Raw genomic sequence first — 24,929 nt, 5'->3', positions numbered from 1 at the left:
AGTCTCAGGCACTTACAATACATTGTGAAAAGTTATAATAAAGATGCAGGGGTGGGGGGTTGTCTATAGAAACACAAGAGAAGAGCATCTAACTCAGACCTGGGGTAAGGGTGGTGGATATCCAGATAAGCCTCCTGGAGGAGGTGCTACCTGAATTTATTTTCTTAGACAGGCAACATATTTACACAGGTCAAAATTCAAAAAGTATAAAAAGCTACCCAGTTAAAAGGAAGAAAATTTCATGAAGTGAACAGACAAGAGTATCAATATGTTGCAGAGATTAAGAATAAATGCTGAAAATTGTCCAATGGACACAGCAGTTAGGTCATCAGTGATCTGAGCAAGAGACATCTCAGTGAGGGAAAGGAACATGCATGAATCACACCCACAGGAGTTAAGATAAAGAAGTGTGGACACAGTGGGTACAGACAAGACTTCCTTGAAGGAAAAAAGAAGAGCCAATGATCAGAGTAGGGTCTGAGATTAAGGCAGTCTATCTTGAATAAGTGAAGATGTTTACGTGCTAAGGAGCAAGAATCAGCAGAAACAAGTATGAGTTACAGTTAAGAAAATAAAACTGGAAGAGGGACCCTAGAGGACAAGAAGGGACAAGATCCAGACCACAGATAGAAGACCGAGTCTTAGGAAGAAAGAAAAGACACTTCGCCCATTGCTACAGGGAAGGAGGTCAAGACGCATGTTAAATGGGACGGGGTGGCTCAGTTAGGGCTGGGAAAATTGAGAGAGTTGGTAGAGAAAATAGAGGTCACCAAGCTGTGAGACGGGGAGCTGGGATGGAGATGCCTTCTAAGAATAAAGATTGGTAAAACTTCATCAGCCTCACCCATCTCTGAAAACTCAAACGCTACTTTCAAAAGTCACCTCCTCCGTGAGCTCTTCCATGATCTACCACTGGAAATAATCTCTTTTTCCTCCAAACTTCCTCTAAACTTTCCTATGGCACTTTCTATCCCTTCACCTCTTAAGGCAGTTATTTCAGTACATAATGGTGGACTCCTTTTCTGAAGGAAGCATGGTGCTCAATAAACAACTGCTGAACGACACAAACTGTTCTTTCTCTCTTGCTTGAGGACCCTAGTCCTGGTCTCAGTTATAACCAAATAATAAAAGAAAAAGAAATTACCCTAGGATCTCATCACCACAAGACTCAAATTCTCTTAACCGCCCAACCCCCACATTCCACACAACTATGCACCAATTCAACTGAACGCTATTCCTGAGCATCTACTCTGCGGAAAAGCGCTGTGGAAGGAGGTGCTGTTGGATACCAAGAAGTAGAAAAAGACAGTCTCAACTCTAAAGGAACACAAAAGAATAAGACAAACACACATAGAGTTAGGCTTTCCCTTCTGCCCCATACAATCTCCGTTTATCTTGCAAAACTCAGTCGTAAAATAATCCTCTCATCTAAACTCTCACACATTAACTGCATCATTTCCTTGGCAATCATACACTGCCTGGTGACATTAGTTAGAGCTTTCGTCCTTTGATGTTGAGCAACTTTGCAAATGGCTATGCCCTTTCGGTCCAATTAATCCGTAAGCCGTGGAAGGGCAAGACTGGGCCTTACTTCCCCGTCTTCTCCAGTTCTGCCAGAGGGTCCTAAACAAAGGAGGAGCTAAAAAATGTTTTTGACCTGTCTTATTTTTATTTTTTTTTTGAGGAAGATTAGTCCTGAGCTAACATCTGCTGCCAATCCTCCTCTTTTTGCTGAGGAAGACTTGCCCTGAGCTAACATCCGTGCCCATCTTCCTCTACTTTATATGTGGGACACCTACCACAGCATGGCTTGCCAAGCGGTGCCATGTCCGCACCAGGGATCCAAACAGGCAAACCCCGGGCTGCCGAAGCGGAACATGAACACTTAACCGCTGCACCACCAGGCCGGGCCCCCCGTGACCTGTTCTATTTTATTGGAAGTGTTTTCCCCAACTATTTTAGCCATGTCAGAAAAAAATGAGCAAGGGAACGTTATCAAATCATTCAAAATAAAAATACCTTTTAACAACAGAGGAAATGAAAGTAAAAATTCTTTTAAGTAACTTGAGAAAGTACTTAGGTTAGATCATAATCTTCCATTAACGGCCATACAGTCTATGCTTGAAAATCTTCTGCAACATGGGTTTTTCCAAAGCAGTTTTTTGGGGGGAATTTTTTTAGCAATTTCTTATTGTTATAAACTTCTTCCTCATATTAAGCAGATTTCTATTGCCTAGTTCTGTTCCTCTGGTACCTCACATAAGAAACTGAACTCCTCTTCCATTTTTCAGGAATTTTTTAATAATTAGGCTGAATGAATTCCCATACTGGATGACACACTGAACTTCTGAGAGTCTGTTTCTATATTCCCTCTAAATCCTGTGTCCATATTAAATAATCTCAGTCCTTTCAACTATTCTTCACATATCATAATTTATGGACCCTTTGTCATCCTAGTCATGCTCATCCAACATGCTCTAATCCTGGAGCAAGAACCAAGTCTCAATTAGTGGACTAACACCCACTGACTGGGAACGGTTCCTCGGGTCCTCAGGTTCAGGAAAAGGATTACGATCTATCCGCCGTGCTTGCTGCAGGTGTGAAAGAATCCCACCACTATCGAGCCTCCCTGCTCCAGACCACCACGGCCCCTCTTAAAGTACGGCCTCCAGGACTGAAGACCAACTTCAGGTAGCCTTGCACCAGTACAGAGGACAACGGAACCATCTCCTCCTTTGCTGTGTATACCATATTTCTATTAATGAGTTAATGAACATCTCAGGTTTGTTTCATTTTGTTTTCCCACTAATGCTACTTCTCCATCCTGTACTTAGACGCTCCATTTTTTCAACACCAATGTAGGATGTCACATTTATCACTATTAAATCTCATCACTAGATTCAAGGTATTTTGAAAGCAGCACTTATCAAGTAGGATATTAACCATCCCTCCGGCAACAAGCCAAACTCAAGTTTGATTGCTACATCACTGACGCCTTCATAAGTCCCAGTAAAAATGTTTTACATGTGACACGCCCTGAAGAGCTTTCTTTGAATTAAACACCTAGCAGTTCTCTTTTTTATTGAGATAAAATTCACCTTTTTGAAACTATGTTTAAAAATGCAATTCAGTGGTTTTTGGTATATCCAGTTGTGCAACCACCCTGACTACCTTAATTCCAGAAATTTTCCACCACCCAAAAATAAACCCCACACACATTCAGCAGTCACTCCCCACTAGCAGCTCTTTTTGGATATGGTTTATTCACCTGGCTACAAAGGTTAGTTACATTACAATCTGGTCCACATTTATCCAACTTGTCTGCAAAAGTATCACAAGACACACTTTCAAACGCTGTACTGATCTAGACCTTACTGTGCTTCTCTGATTCACCAATCTGGTGGCCCCGTCCAAAAGGAAATGACGTTAGTGTGACAGGGCTTTCCTCAGGGAGTCCTGGCTGACTCCTAAGCACCACTTCCATCTCCCTAGGTGCTCATGGGCCATCCATTTGACAACATGTTATGGGATTCTGCCAGAGGCTGGTTCACTAGACTAGAACTTGGGATATCTTCTTTTGCTTTTTAATAGTACATTGACACTCCCCTACTTGTAAAAACCAGTCTCCTGTTCTTCACAGTGCCTTAAAGAGCAGTGACAATAGTTCAACAATTATACCTACCCATTAGTACAAGAAATAATGGCTTTAATTTAAGCTTTATAAGCCAATAACATGAGAACTCAATGGAGAATGGAAAGAAACTACAGATAAAACAGCTGAGAATTGACTATGACCATGTCCCAAATCCCTACTTGAAACAGTCCCTCAAATTCTTCATTCTGACAGAGAACAGTATTTCTCAAACCAGTATTCCCTGGAACGTTAGTCCTAAGAAAGATGATCTGTGAGAAAAGAGTCTGACAGTAAACTCGGTGTGAGGAATGATCCTCACACTATCCTCTCCCTTGGAGATTCAGAATTTACAGCCCGTGACAAAGAGTATAAGTAATCTACCAGTTAAATAATCTGTTTCACTTTGTTCAATCCAGTATTTCTAAAATTTATTTGACCACTAAACTCTTTCTTCCTTAATGTCACAGCACTCACTAACAGAATACATCTCAAAACACAGTGACACAGAAAATCAGCGACACAAATCCCAAATCCCAGACTGTACTCTCCTTTACCACAAAGAATAAATTATGTTAATTTGGCAAGTCTATTCATCTCTTCACAGTATATATGTCAGAGCTCTTAATTCAAAACCTGTTTCCTCAATGCCGACTTCATTACACACTATTAATCTTTTTAACAACACAACACAACTTGCTTGAAAGCACTCTGGAAAATTCCAGCAAGTTTCCCTAAACGGATATTTAAGCCACACATTTCCAAAATCTCAACAGATGAAGCTGCTTTGTTCTGAAAAAAATTAAGATCTCAACTCATAGACTAGAGGGTATGGCCAACTCCAGAGCATATGCCACAAGAGAGCCATCGCTGAGACTCAATATTTAAGATATTATCCAAATCTCACCCAGAGAAAAGAATAAAGCAGGATCTCCACCTCGTTCCTCACACAAAAATAAATTCCAAATGGATCAAAGGGTTAAATGGCAAAACTCTTCACATTCTAAAAATACTAGAAGAAACCATGGGGAAATGTTTTTGTATGATCTCATTATAGATACGGACTCTCTAAAAATGACATAAAACCCAAAAGCTAAAAATAAAAGATTAATACAATCAAATACGTTTTAAAATTCTAAATTGTTTTAAACACTTTAAAGTCAAAAGCTAAAGGACAAACTGGAATATTTACCAGACATATGGCGTCCAAAGAGTCAATCTCTTCAATTTATAAAGAGCTCTTACAAATCAATAAGAAAAGATCAATAACCCACTTGAAAAATGAGCAAAGGATTCTGCCACAACAGTTGACAGAATAGGAAATACAAATGGCTCTTAAACATATGTAAAGCTGCTTAGCTTCACTCAGACTTAGATAATCTGAAAATGAAATACAATGAAATACCATTTCCACCTATAAAATTTACAAATATTAAAAAAAATTATGATACTCCACGTTGGTGAAACTATGGGGAAAGCAGCCCTCTCATATACTATTGATGGACATGTAAACTGGTACAACTTCCACAGAGGACAAACTGACAATATTTATCACTCTTTTTTTTTTTTTTTTTTTAAGATTGGCACCTGAGCTAACATCTGTTGCCAATCTTCTTTTTCTTCTTCGTCTTCCTCTTCTTCTTCTTCTTCTTCTCCCCAAAGCCCTCCAGTACATAGTGGAATATTCTAGTTGTGAGTACCTCTGGTTGTGCAATGTGGGACACCACCTCAGCATGGCCTGATGAGCAGTGCCATGTCCGTGCCCGGGATCCGAACCAGTGAAACCCTGGGCTGCCGAAGCGGAGTGTGCGAACTTAACCACGCAGCCATGAGGCCGGCCCCCTGACAATATTTATCAAAACTAAATGTACATATTCCTTTTGACTCCGAAATTCCACTTTTAGAAATTTAACCTGCAAGAATACTCACAAGTGCAAGATGGCATCCAAAGTTGCTAACCACGACACTATTTATAACAGCAAAAGCTGAAGGGAAAAGCCCACTGATAGGTAAAATCCACACACTGAAAAACTGTGCAACTGTCAAGAAAAAAAAAATGAGGCACTCTAATGTATTCATATAGAATGAGCTACAAGACGCAAAGCAAAATGTATAGTGTGCGATCACTTCTAAACAAGGAAATAAAAGTTTTTACAATTTTTTAATATGTATACAATACTCTGAAGATACACAATCAGTGGTTCCATCTGGGGAAAAGTGGGGGCCTGAGAAACAGGACTAAGGAGACAATTTTTTTCAGTGTATATCCTAGCACAGCCTCTGAATTAAATATCACGTCTGTGTATTATAAATTTTTTAAGGATTTTTAAAACATTTCAATTAAAAAAATTAAGACCAAATCTGCCTAAAAAATATTTTTGTGGAAATTCTCAAGTTTTTAAAGGAAAACTCCCAAAGTCAAGTCACTCACTGTCAAGCACTACTTTTTCAAACTTTCTATGATTAAGAAGCATTGTCCAAACTAATGACATAGCATTGTCTTCAGGACAGAAAAACATCTTGTTATAAAAGTCACGTAAGTAATAACTTCTGTTTCCTTTTAACTGCTTTAAAGGTCATCTGAGACGTATACGTTATTTGTAATAAAATGATCTGCTATACTGTGAGATTTTTCTATTTAAATTTTGTTTTCATATCATTTTCTATCTTTAATGATCACCAGTTTTTTCTTCTTTTCAATTCCTTTTCTAATTTTGCCCCATTCCCTCTTCTTATACTTCAGCTCCTTCTGCTTCAGTTTTTAGGAACGCTAGTTAATCCTATTCCAGAAACTATTTTTAGTTTTTTATGTTGCTGATTGATGATCCCTAGAACAGGCTGATACTTTCTACCTTATGGATAAATCCCTATCACAATAGTATTTCCTTGAACTACAAAAGTCTCACAATTTTTCCTAAAGCCAGCGTTCTCTCAGTCCCCAAACATCGGCCCCGGCAGAAGCCAGGAGCTGGGCTGGCAGCTGCCTCTCCAAGCTCCTTCTGCTTTTCGTTACGTTTTCCAGTGAGTCAACAGGAAGGTATTCTGAGAAAAGAAATAGAGGCCTTGAGACAGGCCTTTCCTCCACCCACAACACCAAAAAATACAGTTCTTGCCAAACGATCCAAGGCAATTTCCAATGCAATTCACCACTCCCGTCTGCATGAGGTCACTATTCAAAAAACAAGCAAGTGGAGGAAGAAATGCCTTTCTAAACAGAATGAGAAGCAGATACCAGGTTACGAAGAAGACAACCAATCGGGACGGGAACTCTCCAGCCTCCCCAGCCACTGTACGTAACTCTACAACCCGTACTGCACGCGCTTCCGCTTCCAGCGAAACCATCTTCGCGAGCAAGAATTAGGTCAAAAAAGTCAAATCTACACATTTATCACAGAACAGTTATCACGTTTCTGGACATCTATAAAGATCACTTAACTTAGATTTTATGTTTTCTATATTTCTTGTAATCATGTGTGCACAAATCTTCCACCAGTCAACAGTTAACAGCTACCCGTGATCGTCTATCACTGTCTCAGCTCTGCAGTGACTAAGGAAAGTCTAAGACCGAGTCCAACAAGCTAGTTAGACACAAAAGTACGTGAGACGATTCGGAGAACTGCCCTCATTTATCGGAGGGGCAGGTGAGAGAGGCTCTGCGACAGAGGTAGGGAAGAGCTCCCATTCCCTCGCCCATTTGACGGCTAGGAAATTACTTTCTTAACGTCTCTAGGAACAAGCTGAGGTAGCGTTGGCCTTCAATGCTGCCCTTTCAGCGCCTGTCGAGGCTGAAGCACTAGCACTGGTGAGACCCGGGCCTGAATTCCACAGACAGCTACATGACCTTGAGACAGGTGATACTAACTCATTTTTCCCCTGTTTAAAATAAAAAAATAAATAAAATGCGTGTTACACTGTAATGTCCTATGGAAAGTACATCATCATTCTGCTTAATTACCACTGGCAGTTACTGTCGCTGCCATCACTTTTAGAAGCAGATGTCGTACTGCAGTGGCAGACCGACCCTGAGGGCGAGAGCAAAGGCCTGGGAGCCCTCGGCAAACTTGAACACTGGATCTACCCCTCACTGGAACGGCAAGTCAATCTTGCTCAGCTTTGCTTTCTTTCCTGTTAAATGTAGATGAGAACAAGCAACTCATGGGACTTCAAGAATAGCTATGTAAACAATGCATATAAAGTGCTCAGCACAGTGCCTAGCACATAATAACTGCTGGATAAATGGTACTGAGGATGACAATGACGAGGAGGGTGAGAAGGAGGAGGACACTGACCTTGGGGCAGATAGGAAATATTTTATATCATGATGTCCTTGCAAATTGCAGGATTGGGTTTTGTTGTTGTTGTTGCTGCTGCTTCCTTTTAGCTGTTGCAAAGGTATCTGAAGTAACGAAGTTTCTATACCAAAATGCCTTATTGAAAAACAACACACTAATTCTTCCCAGCATATAATTATAAGAACACTTTTTTAAGACAAACATTGAAACTTAAGCAAGTAAACTTCCTCTTCAAAATAAACCATTAACCAGACCTAAGATTTTTTTGACTCACACAGTGTCAAAACATTGGGATCAATCAGATTACCAGGAGGCTCTTTCACAGAAGAAAAATCAAGTGGCAGAGTCCTGCTTTGATCAGGTCGGCAATGAGACCTCTGCTTTCAAGTGGCCCTTCACTTGGCCTGCTCAAACATACGGTCTCTAGGCAACCAAGTTCCAAATTAACAAACAGCCCCAGTGGCATGAATCACTTCCGGACGGTCTCACTTTGCCTACCAGCACTTTCTTACGCGAATACTTCCTGTGATGTTTACTTAGCAACCCCAATTGGAAATAATCACAAGTCCATCAAATACCACACGGCTTAAAATGTTCAATACAGGTCCTGCTACCAACGGGTATCCCCGAATTGCTCAACTGTGAAGCAGAAGGAACTACACAGAAATCAAACAGGTCACCACGCAAAGCCAGGAAATTAAATTCCTAGAACATGCCAACTTAGGCCCTCAAATACATTTTTACTATTTTTTCATTGGGAACATTAAATATATAAACACCATTGTTGCTCTGACCTCTAAGACCAGAAGAAACATACGCCAAATTAGGTCAAACAATGGCCCACTTAGCCCAATCAGACTTTCCCAGCCTTGACTGGTGGACAACCCGTGCACTCAGCTGGCCAAGTTAACACTAGTTTCCTGTGGCCACATCCACTCCAAGACTTATTAAAAATAAGAGGAATTGGTAAAGTATTTAACCCAACTCTTTTGGCTACAAGCTCCTTTTTTCCACCTGAAAAAGATCCTATGTGTCACACTATTCTTCATTAACTAATTAGAGACCTTTAATCTATTAACAAGAGTAGAGAAGGAAAAGGAGTTAATAGACCAAAATGAAAACTGCAATAGGACAAAGCAACTACCATTAACAGAACCTAGGAAAAAAATCAAGACTAGAAAATCAAGTCAGTGAAACAGAAGATATATGTGAGACACATACCTAGAATGTCAACCTAATATTAACAAAGTGAAGAACAGCCATAAAACAGACCGTGCAGATTTAACATTTAACCTACCAAGAGGCACTCCTAAGACAGAACTAATGAATCAGAACAATTATTAAAGGTCTAGTAATTTCCTAGAGCTAAAATAAATAAACGAAAAAGGTACTATAAATCAAGAAAAGTTTCCACATTACAGGCAAAATTACTAAGCCAACATCAACTCTAATATATAACTTAAGGAAACTTCAAGAAACAAATTTTACAAGTTTCAAATCCTGAAAAAGTGTAAAAAAAAAAAAAGTTACTTGTCACGGAGCTAAAATCAGGCTAGCTTCAGAGGTTGTCACTCAATAAGTAGAAGAAGGTGAAGTCACATACCTTTTCTCAAGAAAAATGAAATACAGTTCACCATAACAGAATAAAAAGTCTAGAAACAGAACTATATGTAATTTAATATTTGACAAAGTAGGTATCAGTCGCTAATAGGTAGTCAAAAGACTGTTTTTAAATGATATCAGAATAATTTAGAAACACTATGAGATTTAAAGACTTAGATTCTTAAAAAAATCTAAATCATTAAATCAGAAAAGCCAACAGAATATAAAACTTCAAATTTTAGCAAAGCTTTAGAGAAATTAAACTATCTAGGCTTTGAACTGATAGAAGTTACAAAGAGAAAGATTAACACAAACTAAATAAAATGTTAAACTTCTGTTCAGTGAAAAAACAAATAAAGTGGAAAATATTTGTAGCAAATACGACAGAAAGTTGTCCATATTAAGAGAACTCACAAAAGTTAACATCATGACCCTAGGAGATAGACAAACAGCATCAACAATTTGCATAATAAAATAAAATTGGTAAACAAATAGACGAGAAAACATTTAACCTTTCTGTCGATCAAAGCAATATAACTTTAAACTGGAATAAGTCTCAATAAATTATGAACATTATGCAACCACTGAAAATAGTAATTAAGACAACACAGCAATTTAAAACTCTACATTTGTGATTACAACCATCTAAAAATTATGTCCTTAGTTTTTCGTTTCTCTTAATCCCTTTTCTCTTTATTATAAAATTCATGATCATTGTAAAAAGCATACTAAATATACAGAAGGGCATTAAACACAAAGGAAAAGTCTTCTCACATCCTCCACCCCCATTCCATTCCCTAGGGGTATCCTCTGTTTCTGGTGTTTCCTTTCAGACAAAAGCTGAAATCTGAAGTGAAAAAACTAAGGCTACCAACCTTTAGAACCTTGAAAGTGCCCAGAAAATTCCCCAGAAAAGTTTATTAACACCTCATCATCTTCATATTGAATCTGCTTTTGCCCCAAGGACCAGGATCAAGAATACATTTACTGAGCGTCTACTGTATTTCAGACACGGCCCCAAGCACTTAACCCCCACAGCAGCTCTGTAAGACGCAGGGTCTCTCCACTCTGCAGATTCAGGCTCACCCCCGGAGGTGAAGCGACGTGCAAAACCAGAATCAGAACTCACACCTGCAAAACTGAAAGTCCTCATTCTTTTCACTTCACGTATCTCAACAGTCAAGATTTTCAAAGACGTTTAAGGCAGACTTTTTAAATTTCTATTTTACTTAATTACAAGTATCATGAGATTATAGTTACATGATTTTTCTTAGTAATAATGACAGCTACTAACTAGTTGACTGCCTAATATTACCAGACTACTCTCCACATTTCTTAACTGTAAATTTTGGTAAGTGTCTCTGCTACACAGTAGGGTAAAAAGCTTTTTGTGGCCACAGGAGGAACTAACCCTCCCATTTGTAACATTGTTACTATGTGAAAAAAAAAAAACACTCAGTTTGAAACACTGTAACAAATATGCTTTTAAAAGCAACCCACTTGTTACATTGGAGTCTGTCCAAGGCAGTTGCATTAGGGTAAATTTCAGAACACAGAACAGTCCAGGTTTTCATCTATGTCATCATTTTAAGAGTTAAGAATAAATCCCACCCTACAGTTTCCCTTGATAATTATGAATATGTGAATGCATCCAGCTTGTAGTCCCAACGTGCCATTCTATGTGTGCCCTTAATCATACTGGGTCTCATGAGGCAATTAAATTAGTTTTCTCATTTGTACAAGGAGAGTGCTTGGATCAACCTCCTAAAAATGATCCCCCTCAATCTTAAGTGATATCCCTCCATTCGAGAACTCTAGATGCTGGCGAGCAAGCTGTTCTTCCTAGTCACCTCACTGTCCACTTTATTTTCTTGCCTCTAAATGTCTTTAACTTCTGTGTTCGTGATCACAGTGTGCCAGCCTGGATATGACCAAGTGTTGCTGGAATTCTGATCCCTCTTATAAGAGAGGAGATCTGAATGGCCCATCCTGGAAAATGCCAACAACAAAGACACTACACAAATGAGAATTTGTTCTCAAGAACTGATTTCTTTCCAAGATACTTTTTCAATTCCCCTAAATTACAAAAGGTAAAGTGTGTCCACTTAGTGCTAAGCTCTTGTTAACACCATGTAGTTTCTGACAGTCTCCAACCAGCCACAGCCCTTACTTCCCCTCCCACAAGGGGGGTGTGCCCTGCCCCTTGAACTGGGGTATGGACACGAGCAGGAGGAAGGTGGCCTATGACAGGCTCAAAAGGGCATACCCACAATCCGCTGAAAGGAATCCTAAATTGTCAAACCTAGAGAGTGCTGCAATTAACCTTCTTCCTGTGACCTTTAACCTAACTGAATTTTCTCCAGTTTCTAATACTACTCCTACATTCTCCTCACCTGCAGGCTGCCCTACTCTGCCCTGCCCTTGTTATCTTCTTGCTTCTTTTCCCCTGAACCTTCTTTCTCTGTTATCCCTCCTTGTCCAAGACCTGAGTAACCCACCATATCTCACATATTGAAATCTCGCCTCCTTCGACAGACAGAAAATGCTATTCATGGCTACTATACAACTGCTCTTTAGCCAAAACAAATGTAAAGCCCAATCAAAACAGGCAAAAGGATAAACATAAACCCACATTTAAGCATAAATACGTAATTTAAGATGTGTCCCTTTATAAATCCTTGGTCTGCTCTGCAGCCCTTAACAGAAAGCCCTGAGTCCTTAGATGATATTTCATTAGAACAATAACTTAATTCCCATATTGAAGCTACTCTCTAAACAACAGAGAAAAGCAGAATCTATTTTCTATTTCCCAACCACTCCCTGCACACTTTATGGAATCACTGCTAAATTTTCCCGCTTAACCTTCTGGGGACACACAAACCCACGCTGGGAACACACTGTCATTTCTCTACACACACTCTTCCTTACACTCACTGTCTCCACACATTCATACTCCCTCTCTACACATTCTCCTCTTCCCACGAAAGAGCTGTACCAGGTACAGGACAAAATGGAGAGCCCTAGGATACACAATGGGGCCACTGTGCTATAAGGTGGAGCTCTCAACGGGAGGAGCGGCGGTAGCATAAATAGAAGCAAAGAGGGGAAACCTTTCTCCCTCGGATCTCTCTGATCTTTCTTCCTGGCCTTGGAGTGGGTGTAAATTCCAGAACTTGGGGCTCCTCCAACTTGGGAGGGGTGGAGTTTATAGAGGAAACAGGATGGGACCAATCCAAAAAGGTAAACTGGGCATGTGCTAGAGGGGAAAGAGAGGCCCCAGCAGCATATGAGGCACAGACCAGCTCCCGGGGTAGGAGACACAAACGGGAGCTGAAGCCCCAGCTAACGGGGAAGAGCTTGTGATTTGTCTGTGGTGTGCCCTGAACACTTTTTAGGGGTGTCAGCAGCCACGTTAGCTGGCCAGGAGGAATCCCAGTCTTCTTCTCTCAGCATGACATTCCCAGGCTTCTTTTCCTGGCTCTCACTAGTTGTAAAAGCTCAACAGATGCTTCCAAAGTTGATATTCTAATCAAAGCTTCAAATAAAAAAGTCACCGCATCCAGATTTTATTTGATTGCCTCCATAAAATAAACCAGGCACAGTTCCACAATGCCAGGCCAACAGGCAGAGTGTACAAGGCAATATGCCACCATTATGCCCTCCTTTATAACCCAAAGCATAAAAAATAAAGACGATCACAAATGTCTCGATGCCTTAGTCACTTCCCCAAGCGCGTAGAAGCACCCAACAAAAACACCCCAGGGGATCACGGCCCCCTGGATGGGTTCTAAAGGAAATAGGCTACTTTTCTATTCTGGAAAAAACACCTGACGGAAAGGAACATGCTCCGGAGCAGACGGAAATGAACAGTGTTGCCAGTGCAGCTCTGAAAGGAGCTGTGCTAAGAGCACCATTATATTCCGGCTCTCAAAACCCAGCAAAAGGCAGGGTCTAAAACTGCTTTAAACCTTGTTTCTCAACTAGGAGGGCTATCAGAGCCACCAGATGCATTTTAAATACAGACGTATCCGGACCTTCCAGCCCTGATCGACTGAACCAGCAGCTCTGTGGAAAGGCATCTGTACTTTTTTTTTAAGTTCCCCAGGTGATTCTAATGCACACACCTGGTTAAGAACCAGCATATAAAATGATGAAAACTCTTCTTCCATCAAAAAAACTACAAGTAAACCACGAAAACTCAGGCCTCAGTTTCCTCACTGAAGTGAGATGGTTGAACCACATGAGTGGTAACAAGAGGGTGTTAGCCAAGACATCCTCTGCGAAAAGGGAATTCTACTACAGAAACCCAATACTAAAACAAAGCAGAACCGCTTTAGATGGGGGCAGGACGGCGAGCTGGGGCTCTTCCCGCTCATCCCAAGGTCACTCAGCAGAGACACCAAGGCTTCACAGAGCACAAGATGGTCTCTCATACCAGCTGCAGCTTGCAAAGTCTATCACCTTCCAAAACTAGATCTACTCCACAATTCAAGTAGGAGAGGACCTAAGATTTTTATACAAGGGGCCCTTACAAACTGTGTATGAGAAACATCCCCTTTTCTAATAACATATTCACCTCCTGCTGTCTAACCTTCCATTTACAAAAATGTTATTATCATTCTCCCCACCTAAACCATCACTAATCCTCCCCTAGTCTAATGGAAGGGCTTTAAGCTCAGAAAAGCAGCCTGGAATCAAGAAGACACACCAAATGCACGTTAATGGTAGCCCCAGGGATGGGAAGGAAGACAATGGGACCAAAGACAGGCACAAAAGGGACTCCAGGTCTTTTGAGAGGAAGGGGAAAGATCTGAAGGGCTAACATATGTTAGTTCTGGAATACTTGGATGTTTGCTGTTTTGTTCTCTGGACCTTCCTGTAGTGTTTTAGGATTTTTGGAATTACAAAAACAAAACGAAACCAAACCACTCTTGTTTATTAGCACCATTTGAAACAGCCTTGATTTTCATTAGACTGTGATCACAAATACCTTTTTTTACGCTTGCTGGCTTTTTTCACCAAAGCTCACTTATAGGATACATGATCTGTAATTATATCTATCTATCCTGGGACTTTGCAAAGGAACACAAGCACCAGAACAAAACAAATGAACCACTGACAGCAAATAGACTCTAACAATAAGACCACAAGGTCTGGGAGCATCTGAAAAAGGAAAACAGCAGTCGTACATTCACTTCACAAAGAATGCAGAAGATGTTGCCTTTGCTAAACTGCCTTTTAATATTGCCAAATAGAGGCTCTATACCCAGAGCACTAGCAAGGGGAGAATGGACCCAATTCACATACAAATCAAAACCAGTGAGAAACCAGTGAAACATTAAGGCCAAGAGCTTCAAACCCTAAAAACGCTATTTCTTCTTGCAGCTGGTAGTGCCCAAAACATGCACCATAAGCATAAAACTGAACAACACAAATCTGGAAATTTTTCAGTAAACGTAAGTGTCCGTCAGAGTGTTTCGTGATAAACTGCTATCAAGCCTACTTGCTGGGGCCGGCCCAGTGGCGCAATGGTTAAGTTCCCATATTCCACTTTGGCAGCCCAGGGTTCGCTGGTTCGGATCCCGGATGCGGACATGGCACCACTTGTCAAAGCGATACTGTGGCAGGTGTCCCACATACAAAGTAGAGGAAGATGGGCATGGATGTTAGCTCAGGGCCAGTCTTCCTCAGCAAAAAAGAGGACTGGCAGCAGATGTTAGCTCAGGGGTAATCTTCCTCAAAAAAAAAGGCCACCTGCTCCCATGAATAAATACCCTACCTGTATTTAGTCCTTCAAACTACCAGCTTCCCACAGCCTCAGCTACAACATACTCAAAGAGATCTTTATGTGTTCACACCATATCAACTCCCTCCTCTCAACCTTCTCTTCAGCCAGCCAATCTTTACCTCTTTGCTTCTTCCAAATGACAAAGGTACTCATAAGCCACATTCTGCCGTCTCCTTTCATCCATCTCCTCTGCAGTGAGTCTCTCATTATCCAGGACAGCTAAAATGTAAAAGAAAGAATGCAAACATAAGAATCTGTAACCTTCCCAGGTGATAAAATGCCACAGGGGCTGGCCCAGTGGCGCAGCAGTTAAGTTCTCACGTTTCACTTCTTGGGGGCCCGGGGTTCACCAGTTCGGATCCCACGTGTGGACATGGCACTGAGTGGCAAAAGCCATGCTGTGGTAGGTGTCCCAGGTATAAAGTAGAGGAAGATGGGCATGGATGTTAGCTCAGGGCCAGTCTTCCTCAGCAAAAAGAGGAGGATTGGCAGTAGTTAGCTCAGGGCTAATCTTCCTCAAAAAAAAAAAAGAACGCCACAGCATCAAGTTCTTGCTAGAGAACTTGAACTAGGTGTTAGAAGTCACCTGGAGAGTGAGGGTAACCTGTGGATGTGTGGCTAGCCAGGTGTAGTACAATGACTTTCCTAAAACAGGAATTATAGGGTTTCAACTATATTCATCTTTTTTTTTTAAGTATGATAATATGAACACGTACTAAGTTTTAGTGTAACCTAAAAAATACTGACTTGAGATTTTTGGCCCAAATTTGTCCTGGTCTATCTGCCAGATTCTAAGTACAGAGCTGATCATGTTATCTTCCTCTTTTATTAATAACCAAAGCCAGCAGCCATTGAGAACTAAGTGGCAGTAACTATGCTAAGCAATTTACATGCATTCTCTCACTGAAGCGCCCCAGCAACCCTGTGATTATCACTCTCATTTTACAGATGAGGAAATTGAGGCTGGGTGATCTTAGCCCCACGGCTAATAAATGGTGGGGCCTCGATTCCAACCCAGGCAGCGTGTCTCAAGCCTGTGAGCTTAGCCTCTGCAATCTGCCTCCTTCGTGTGCACCAAGGTATGGAATAAATTCGTTAACTCCTTGGGACGGCAGACGAGACCTTTCCCAATTTAGCCCCAACTACTTTTGGAAACTCTCCTCCTTCTCCTTCCCTTCCTCCCACCACTGTGCACTCCACACCGCTCAGTTCCCAGCACACACAGCGCCCCTCCACTCTCCAATGCCTTAGTTTATGCTCTTCCCTCTTCAAGCCACGTCCCGTGGCCCACCCTGCCCCGTCAAACTTCACACAGCTTCCTTCAAGGCTCTGTTCCAATGTCACTCCCTGTGTTCCTCCTGCCTTCCCCACGCTCCTCCTCCTCACGCAGAGCACTGTTTACGCCTGGTCAGTTCACTGCATCCTTTATCTTCATCACACCTTATTATCATTAGGTTGTACACCTGTCTGTGTCTCCGATGAAAACGTTCTTTAAAGGCGGGCCTACGCTTACTCATCTTCAATTTCACAAACGTGACGCAAGACCTCACAAATAACTGTTGAGTGAAATTATCCTAAAAACAGGGCATTATTCGCAGAATATAAAAGAACATCGGAAACCTCGAGACTCCAAAGGACTCTCCTTTGGCCAGTGGTAATCATCCCACCTGGCGCAATGATGTCCCAGGGACGGCTACAGAAAATGAGGAAGTCAGAGGTGTTTTTTTACTTTTGAAATCCGGACAAGGGAACTAAGCCCACGAAAGCGAAGCGACCCGCCCAGGATCACACCTCTCAGCTAGCCCGGGGCCGGGCAGGTCTGGACGCTCGGTCCACCGCGCAAGCAGCGCCTTCGCACGCGGCCGAGCGGAGCCCCGGTCCCCGTCCCCGGTCCCGGGACACGCCCTGCGGCGTCCTCTGCCACCTCCCGCGAGGCGTCTCCCCAATCTCGGCCGAGCCGCAGCAGGAGCAGCGGGGTGCGGCCCTCCAGCCGCCGCGGAGCCCGGGGGCGCGGGCCAGGGGCCTCGCCGCCCCCCGCCGCGCTGGCTCTTCCGGGTCCGCGCGGCCCGCAGCCGCCCTGCCCCACCCGCCCGGCCGCGTCCCGGGGAAAGGGCACCCCGGAGGCAGCGAGCCGGCCCGAAACCCCCGCGCCCCGGCGCCCCGCACTCACAGCCATAGTGCGGCCGGGCCACGCCGAGCCCGTCAACCTCGTCCGTGGCGGACATGGCGGCCAAGCCCGGTCTCTGCGGAGGAAGCGGAGAGACCTCGGAGGCGCGGGCGGTGGCGGCAGCAGCTCCTGCACAGTGCGCGGGCTGCCCTCCACCCGAGGCCCCGCCCCGCGCCGCCGCCCGCCTGCCCGCAGGCCCCGCCCCGGGGCCCCACCCTGCTGCGCCGCAAGAGCGGGAGGAAGGGGGCGGGCACGAGCCGCCGGCCTCGCCTCAAGCCACGCCCCCGGTGACGCCCCGCGCGCCCCACCCTGCTGCGCCTACCCGAGAGGGCGGGAGGGGGCGGGCACGAGCCGCCAGCCACGCCTCAAGCCACGCCCCCAGCCACGCCCAGCACCCTACCCTGTAGCCCCGAACGGAGCGGGCGGAAGGGGGCGGGGGAGCGCGAGTCGCCGGCCACGCCCCTATCCTCGCCCCTGGCCACGCCCCGCGCGCCCCACCCTGCTGCGCCGACCGGAGCAGACGGAAGGGGGCGGGGCGCGAGCCGCCGGCCACGCCCCCCCAGCCACGCCCCGCGCGCTGCGCCCGCGAGAGGCAGAAGGAAGGAGGCGGAGCCTGGCTGCCAGTGCGGCGGCGAGGAGCTCCGCTGGGCTGGCAGGATCTGTACCCGCCCTGGAGCCTTGCCTTCTCTGGCCGCCGCCCCATCCGCACCTCGGACAGAAAGGCCGCCAGTGTTGGCGGCTTGAAATATAAAACGTGGGCCTTCCCCTTCCTCTGCCTGCCACGATGAACTCCACTGCACCAAAGCGCCTAAGGAAGGCGTCTGTTGAAGTGGCCTAGAGTGTTCTTGCTGGACACAGGCAGGACCCAAACTGCCGTAAGGGACGGCGCAGTCTGGCCGTCTGGCCTCAGTCCTCTCTAGATTCCCCAGCAGTGGCCGGATTTGAACTGCTCCGCTGCCTAGTATTTGAGAAGTGGATGCTAAAGCAAAAGAACTCTGCCCAAACTTCCCGCCCTTAGATTCTCATGCCACTGTTCTTGGCAAGTTCTTCTTTTTTGCCCCTTTTAAGGATGCCTCTTCCCCTTGCACTTTGTGGCCTGCCCTTAAAATATTGGTATTCAAAGAAATTCTGTCCTCAGCCCTCTTCCATTTTCTCTTTGCCACTGTTTCTGAGTAATTTTATCCGCGCTCCCCTTAAACTCCTGAAGAGCCCTAAATATATGCAGCTCCGGACCAGACTCTCTAGAAGCCCTAACTCAATATTTTCAGCTGCGTAATGGACATTTTCACGGGTGAATCCCGCAGACACTTCGAATTTAACGTGCGAAACGCTGACCGGCTCCTGCTCTCTTCTCTTCTAATAGAAGTGCTCGGTTCGCAGTCGGGAGAGGCCAGGCTCCCTGCCTCACGCCCTCTATCCAATCCGTATTACTTCTGAAGTGTCTTGCTTTTGTCTCTATCTCCACTGTGATTAGACTGTTTAGATTGTCATTATCTCTATTCTCCCTTCTGCCAGCTAACTCCTCACAGTCACCAGCACGTTCTTTCTAAGGTGCAAACGTGGTTATGTTCCTCCTTTTTATATTTTTTTCCTATTACTCCCTTCAGGATGAGGTCCAAGTTCCTTGACATACCAAATAAGCCCCCTCACACCTGACTCCAGGCTTTTTGCGCTAACCATTTTCAATTTGTTCGCTCTTCTTTCAAAGTATTAAAGTAAGATATGTGAAAACCTATAAGAACAGAACATCCCCATTAAAAAACAGGCAAAGATTCAATTCATTACAAATTCAAAAGTTAGTTCCTTCTTAAGATTTTAAGTTCAGCTTACAAATTTTATTATTCTCGTTACAGGTCTAGTATATTTTACCAATCACTTTTCAGAAACTTTGAATAATTTTTGGTCCCATTCACAAAGTTAGTTAATTCAACATCTTCAAACGTTTAAAATTATGTCTATGAACTTAATATATTAGATTTTCTTTTTAATTTCTCCAATTGCCTAAACTAGGCCTTTTCAAAGCTTAGTAATCCTTATAAATCAAACTTACAAATATAATGAATCTAAAGTTCTCTTAGATGGCCCAGTTCCAGGTAGACAGTAAGATTTCAGCTCAAAATCTTAAGTCTAAAACTAACTCAATTATACATTTAAAGTGAGTTATAATGCTATCACTTTAATAAGCCAAATTTTCTTAAATATTGCAAATGCATGAAAGGTGAAATATACACATATTTCTTCTTAATGCCAACATATTAATCTCATAGTTTTTACCCATTAAGCCTTTCTGTACTTAATTCTCTTTTTTTTTAAAGATTTTATTTTTCCTTTTCCTCCCCAAAGCCACGCATTACATAATTGTGAATTTTTAGTTATGGGTCCTTCTAGTTGTGTCATGTGGGATGCCACCTCAACATGGCCTGATGAGCGGTGCCATGTCCGCACCCAGGATTTGAACCGGGGAAACTCTGGGCTGCCGAAGTGGAGCGCAGGAACTTAACCACTTGGCCATGGGGCCAGCCCCTCTGTACTTAATTCTAAAGCTTCTCTGAATTGAAAGACACAGAGCTGCCAAGAAAGACAGTTTCCAACCTAGTTAACTAAGATTACTTTTGATCAGACATTTCTACCAGACATAAGTCTTGGAGCTACAGACTTTTAGAGCCATTCTTCTCACTGTGTCAACTGTCATTTTGAGCCTCTTTTTATGTTATGTCATGGACTTCAAAACTCATTACCTCATCCTCTGACTACTCTGAGAAATCTGCAAGTCCTCTCAAGTTTATATTTTGATTTTATTTTATATTTCTTGGCTTTTAAGACATGTGCACGTTTTGGGGCCGGCCCGGAGGTGCAGCGGTTAAGTTCGCACGTTCTGCTTCTTGGCAGCCCGGGGTTCGCTGGTTTAGATCCCAGTACGGACATGGTACTGCTTGGCAAAAAGCCATGCTGTGGTAGGCGTCCCACATATAAAGTAGAGGAAGATGGGCACAGAGGTTAGCTCAGGGCCAGTCTTCCTGAGCAAAAAGAGGAGGATTGGCAGTAGTTATCTCAGGGCTAATCTTCCTGAAAAAAAAAAAAAAGACTGAAATTTAAAAAAAAGTATGTGCATGTTTTAATTTAATTCTAAAGATCTGTGCAATGGATGGTATCTAAATATGTAAATGTATTGTCTCTCTAATGATAAAGATTATGAACCTAATGGCCTCTTGAATTCTTTCTCATTCCTAGGACCATACAATTCTAACCAGTATTTAAATCAATCTCCCATCGAGTTTCAGATAGCTCACATCACTTTATCTGATGGTCACAAATTAAGTCATACTTCAGAACCGTAATAATTGAAATGTACTGAGGCTTTACTGGACCAAGTGTTTTGTATTTATTTTCTCATCTGAGCCTAATAATAATCCTACAAAGTAAGAACTATTATTATCTCCAATTTACAGAGGAGAAAATGGAGAACTAAGTAACTCAACTGAAGCCGCACAGCAAGAGGCACACCTGGAACTCAAACCCAGGTCTGTCTAATCACAAAGCCCACATGCCTGGTCAACAAACACAAGATTCAGAGAAACGCACATTAAGATCATAACTGGCCACTTACCACTTCTTGCCTATCAGAGTAGCAATGTTTTGTTTTGCTTTTTTTAATTGATACTATCAGCAAAGGAGTGAAAAAGCAGCCACTCTCATGCACTGCTGGTTGGGCTGTAAGTTGATACAATCTTTCTGCTTTCTGAAGTCCAACTTGGCATTATGTAGCAATCTTTCAAAGAATTCCACTTCTTTGAAAGAATATATCATAACGAAATTATTTTCTAATGTACAAAAATTAGTGATGAAGATGCACATTGGAAATGTCTCAAATGCCCATCACTAGGTTGTTAAATCAGTGATGGCACCTCCACACAATGGGATGCTATACAGTCATGATAGTGATGATTTGTGGTTCCAGTCAGGCTTACCTGGCTACAAGGAATAGAGACCCACTTGTTTTACCTCTAGAAGAAAAAAGTCTGGAAGGGAGGCATTTCTAATAAAGATATATATATGGATTGGAATTAGAGGAAGAAAAAACAGGACTAGTGGAAGCTTGAAGGCAAGGCTTCTGCTTCTCCATAAGTCTGCTCTTAACCTCCTCTCTTTAACAACCAGCTTTCTCCATTCTAATATTTTCTGCTCCCTCACGACTCTGGCTTCTATTTGGCTGGCCATGGCCCTGGGCCATGGCATCCTGACACCATCAGTTCCATTGAGAATAATCTCAGTTGCCCATTTCCATAACCCAGTGGCATGTGATTGGCCCAGCTCAGCTTTTCACCCCATGGGTATGTCTCTGACTGCCCATAGGTGGGCTGCCCTTGGATCAGATGCCAACCCTTTCGTTTAATTAGCTGTGGTCAGGAGACACAGCCAATTAAAGATAGAAAACTATGAGCTGGGCCTTATTTCCTTCAACGGGAGGCTGGGTAGGTAAACAATGATCAATATTCCTAATATGATGGTTAAGTGAAAAAAACAAATTACAAACTAATAAATATTTTATGATAGTATTTTTGCTTTAAAAATATAGAGAGATAGAGATGTGCATATGAATTTTAAAAAGCCTTGAAGCATATACACCGATATATTAACAGTAGTTTCTCCAGGGTTGGAATTACAGTGGATTTGTGTGGGATTTGTTTGTTTATTTGCTTCTTTGCACTTACCGAGTTTTCTGAAATGAGCTACTAGAAATACTGTTTTGTCAGTATGTATAAATACGGGTAACATTAGTAAATATGAAATGAATAAATAAATAAAAATTAAATGGCAAAATAATGAGCTAAATGGTCATTTGGGGAAATAGAATTGGTTCGTGACCTCAAGGAGTACACAGACTCTGGGGAGTGAAGCAATATTAACAGGATAGCTTCCGATAAGGACCATGATAAAGGTTTCTGTCGGCCTGGAATACCTTTTAGCATCTTATCTGCTTGGGAAACTCCTACTCAACTTCCCAGACCCAATTCAAATGTCACCTCCTCTCCCAGGCAAAATTAACCACTTCTTCATTTATTTCCCAGTAGCACTTTAGAAACCACACGTCTTCAAAAATAAGTCCCAAGTTTTCTCGCATTTTAACTTCTGAAATCAGGATAGGTCTTATAATAAGTATTAAAAGAAACTAGCCAGCTCCCAGGTAGAGAAGTAGACGGACAAGTAATATAATTGTCATTGCTTGCCGATGTGTGAATTTAACTAATTTCTCAGAAAAGTTCAGAGAACTTTCAGAGCTAGAATTGATGACAGGTTCACACTTTAGGAATCGCTAAGTGGGTCCAGATAGAGTTAGACTCTTCACAAAAAGCTTGGTTCACACTTTGATTTAGAGAAGAGGCTAGTAAGTAATTCTAGGGATAAATGTATGCTATTGTCCATCGTTTTTTTTTAAACATATACGTTTGATAGGTATTCTTTTTTTATTTTTCCTTTTTCTCCCCAAAGCCCCCTGGTACATAGTTGTATATTTTTAGCTGTGGTTCCTTCTAGTTGTGGCATGTGGGAGGCCGCCTCAGTATGGCTGGATGTGCGGTGCCGTGTCTGCACCCAGGATCCGAACCGGCAAAACCCCGGGCCGCCAAAGCAGAGCGCGCGAACTTAACCACTCGGTCACAAGGCTGGCCCTGATACAACATTCTTAATGGGCCCAAAAGATGTTGAAATATTTATGGTACATCCCACAGCCAAAGGTGTCTTCAATTCTAGGAAGTGTGTAACCTTATGTGACTCTATTATAACAATTAATTACTCACTGAATTATAATTAGTTATTTACATGTCCACCTTCCCAGACAGATGATTAACTCCTCAAAGACAGAAATCTGGGTAAATAAACTCAGTGTGAATAGTTAACAAATGTAGCATTCTTATGGTTGGAATTTTAATATTAGCTTTTTATGTAGTTTATATAGAAATTTTCCAGAAGGATGGATTCCCTGGGACAGATAGTAATATTTTGACTGATTTAGTCCCTTGTTTTGTGTGAGAACATGTAAGGCTTTGGATACCAACATCTTGTGAGAGAGGCTGGGAAATCTGAGCCTATGGCTTCTCCACATTCTTAAAGATCAGGTGTCAAGGACCTCAAGGGATAGATTTTCAGGGGGTTGTAGCCATGCTACAGTTAGCAGAAATCTAGGATGGCTGCCCAAGATTCCCAATCCTTGGTTATTTAATCAAACACTAATCTAGGTACTGTTCTGAAGGGATTTTTCAGACATAATCAAGGCTACCAATCAATTTATCTTAAGATAGGGAGATTATCCTGGTAATCACAAGAGCCCTTTAAAAGCAGAGAGTTTTCTCCAGATGGCAGCAGAAGTCAAAAAGACTCAAAGCAGGGGAAGGATTTGATGGGCCATGGCCAGTTTCAAAGATGGAGGGGGCCACATAGAGAGGGCCTGAGAGCAGCCTTGAGGAGCTGGGAGTGACCCCTGGCTCACAGCCATCCAGGAAATAGGGACCTCAGATCTACAACTACAAGGAACTTGATTCCACCAACGACCTAAATGAGTCTGGATGTGGGTTCTTTCCTAGATCCTCAAGATAAGAGCCCAGCTCAGTTAACATTTTGACTTTTGCCTTATAAGACCTTGAGCAAAGAATCCAGTCAAGTTTGCCTAGTCTTCAATAGAAAACTAATACCTATGCCCTAGGACATTTGGGCATATAGGGAGGGGAATGAGGTGATTCACAGGCCGTGTTGCCAAATTTGCTGATGAAAAAATTTTGCAAAAAGAGGACTGTGAGCTAGCTGGGCACCCTGTTCCTTTCTGACAGGACTGACTCCATAAATTCAATGAGGCTTCTGAGCAGATGTAGCCAGTAATAAAGTGAGTACTCCATTTGGTCTATGCAATCTCGGATCTGATTTCTCTGTCTTCCGATAGGCTGAACACCTTGGGTAAACTAAGGCCAGAGATAGAACAAAGGGGAAAACATACAGCACATTACAGAATCCCATCAAATGGCCCTCTATTATGAGCCAGTTTTCATCGTCATTAAACTTTGTTGTCTATCACTGTTTAACTCTCCTTTCCCTCTTCATTTGAAGAAAACCCATTTTGCCTTGTACTTCAGGTGCTCAGATATTCTGGATCTTGTGTCTGAGCATAGCTCCTGCCAAGTATTCTGACTTTAGACACTTCAACTTCATGGTTTTTCAGAAAGGAGCAAAAGTTTTTAACTACCTGTTTATAATTGCAGCCATTTACCAACTGCCTACCATGTTCCAGAATGCACTAGGTGCTTTTAATTCTCATTTAATCCTCACAATAACCCTATGAGGAAGATGTAATTATCCTCGTTTTATAAATTAGGAAACAGGTACAAAGAAGTTAGGTATTTTGCTCAAGGTCATAAGATTCAGAGTTAAGAATCAAGCCTAGGTCTTTCTGATTCTAAA

At 42.6% G+C, this 24,929-nt stretch overlaps 1 protein-coding gene across 2 annotated transcripts in view; it reads right to left on the bottom strand.

Annotated features, from left to right (window-relative positions):
* IQGAP1 (IQ motif containing GTPase activating protein 1) overlaps positions 1–17,680 on the bottom strand; it is a 93,287-nt gene extending 75,607 nt beyond the window's left edge. The window contains exons 1-2 of one of the 2 annotated variants that reach the window (XM_023649538.2): positions 17,484–17,680; positions 15,433–15,532 (exon numbers count right to left, since the gene is read on the bottom strand). In XM_023649538.2, the coding sequence (XP_023505306.1) occupies positions 15,433–15,532; positions 17,484–17,538 (155 nt within the window). In that variant the 5' untranslated portion in view covers positions 17,539–17,680. Of the gene's footprint in view, positions 1–8,230; positions 8,346–15,432; positions 15,533–17,483 lie in introns of those variants that run through there. The other variant, XM_023649552.2, reaches the window with a different exon arrangement.
* Positions 17,681–24,929: the final 7,249 nt, after the last annotated feature.

The sequence above is a fragment of the Equus caballus genome, chromosome 1 (genome assembly GCF_041296265.1).
Source record: "Equus caballus isolate H_3958 breed thoroughbred chromosome 1, TB-T2T, whole genome shotgun sequence".
Taxonomy (NCBI): Eukaryota; Metazoa; Chordata; class Mammalia; order Perissodactyla; family Equidae; genus Equus; species Equus caballus.
This window is presented reverse-complemented; position numbering and strand designations above follow the sequence as displayed.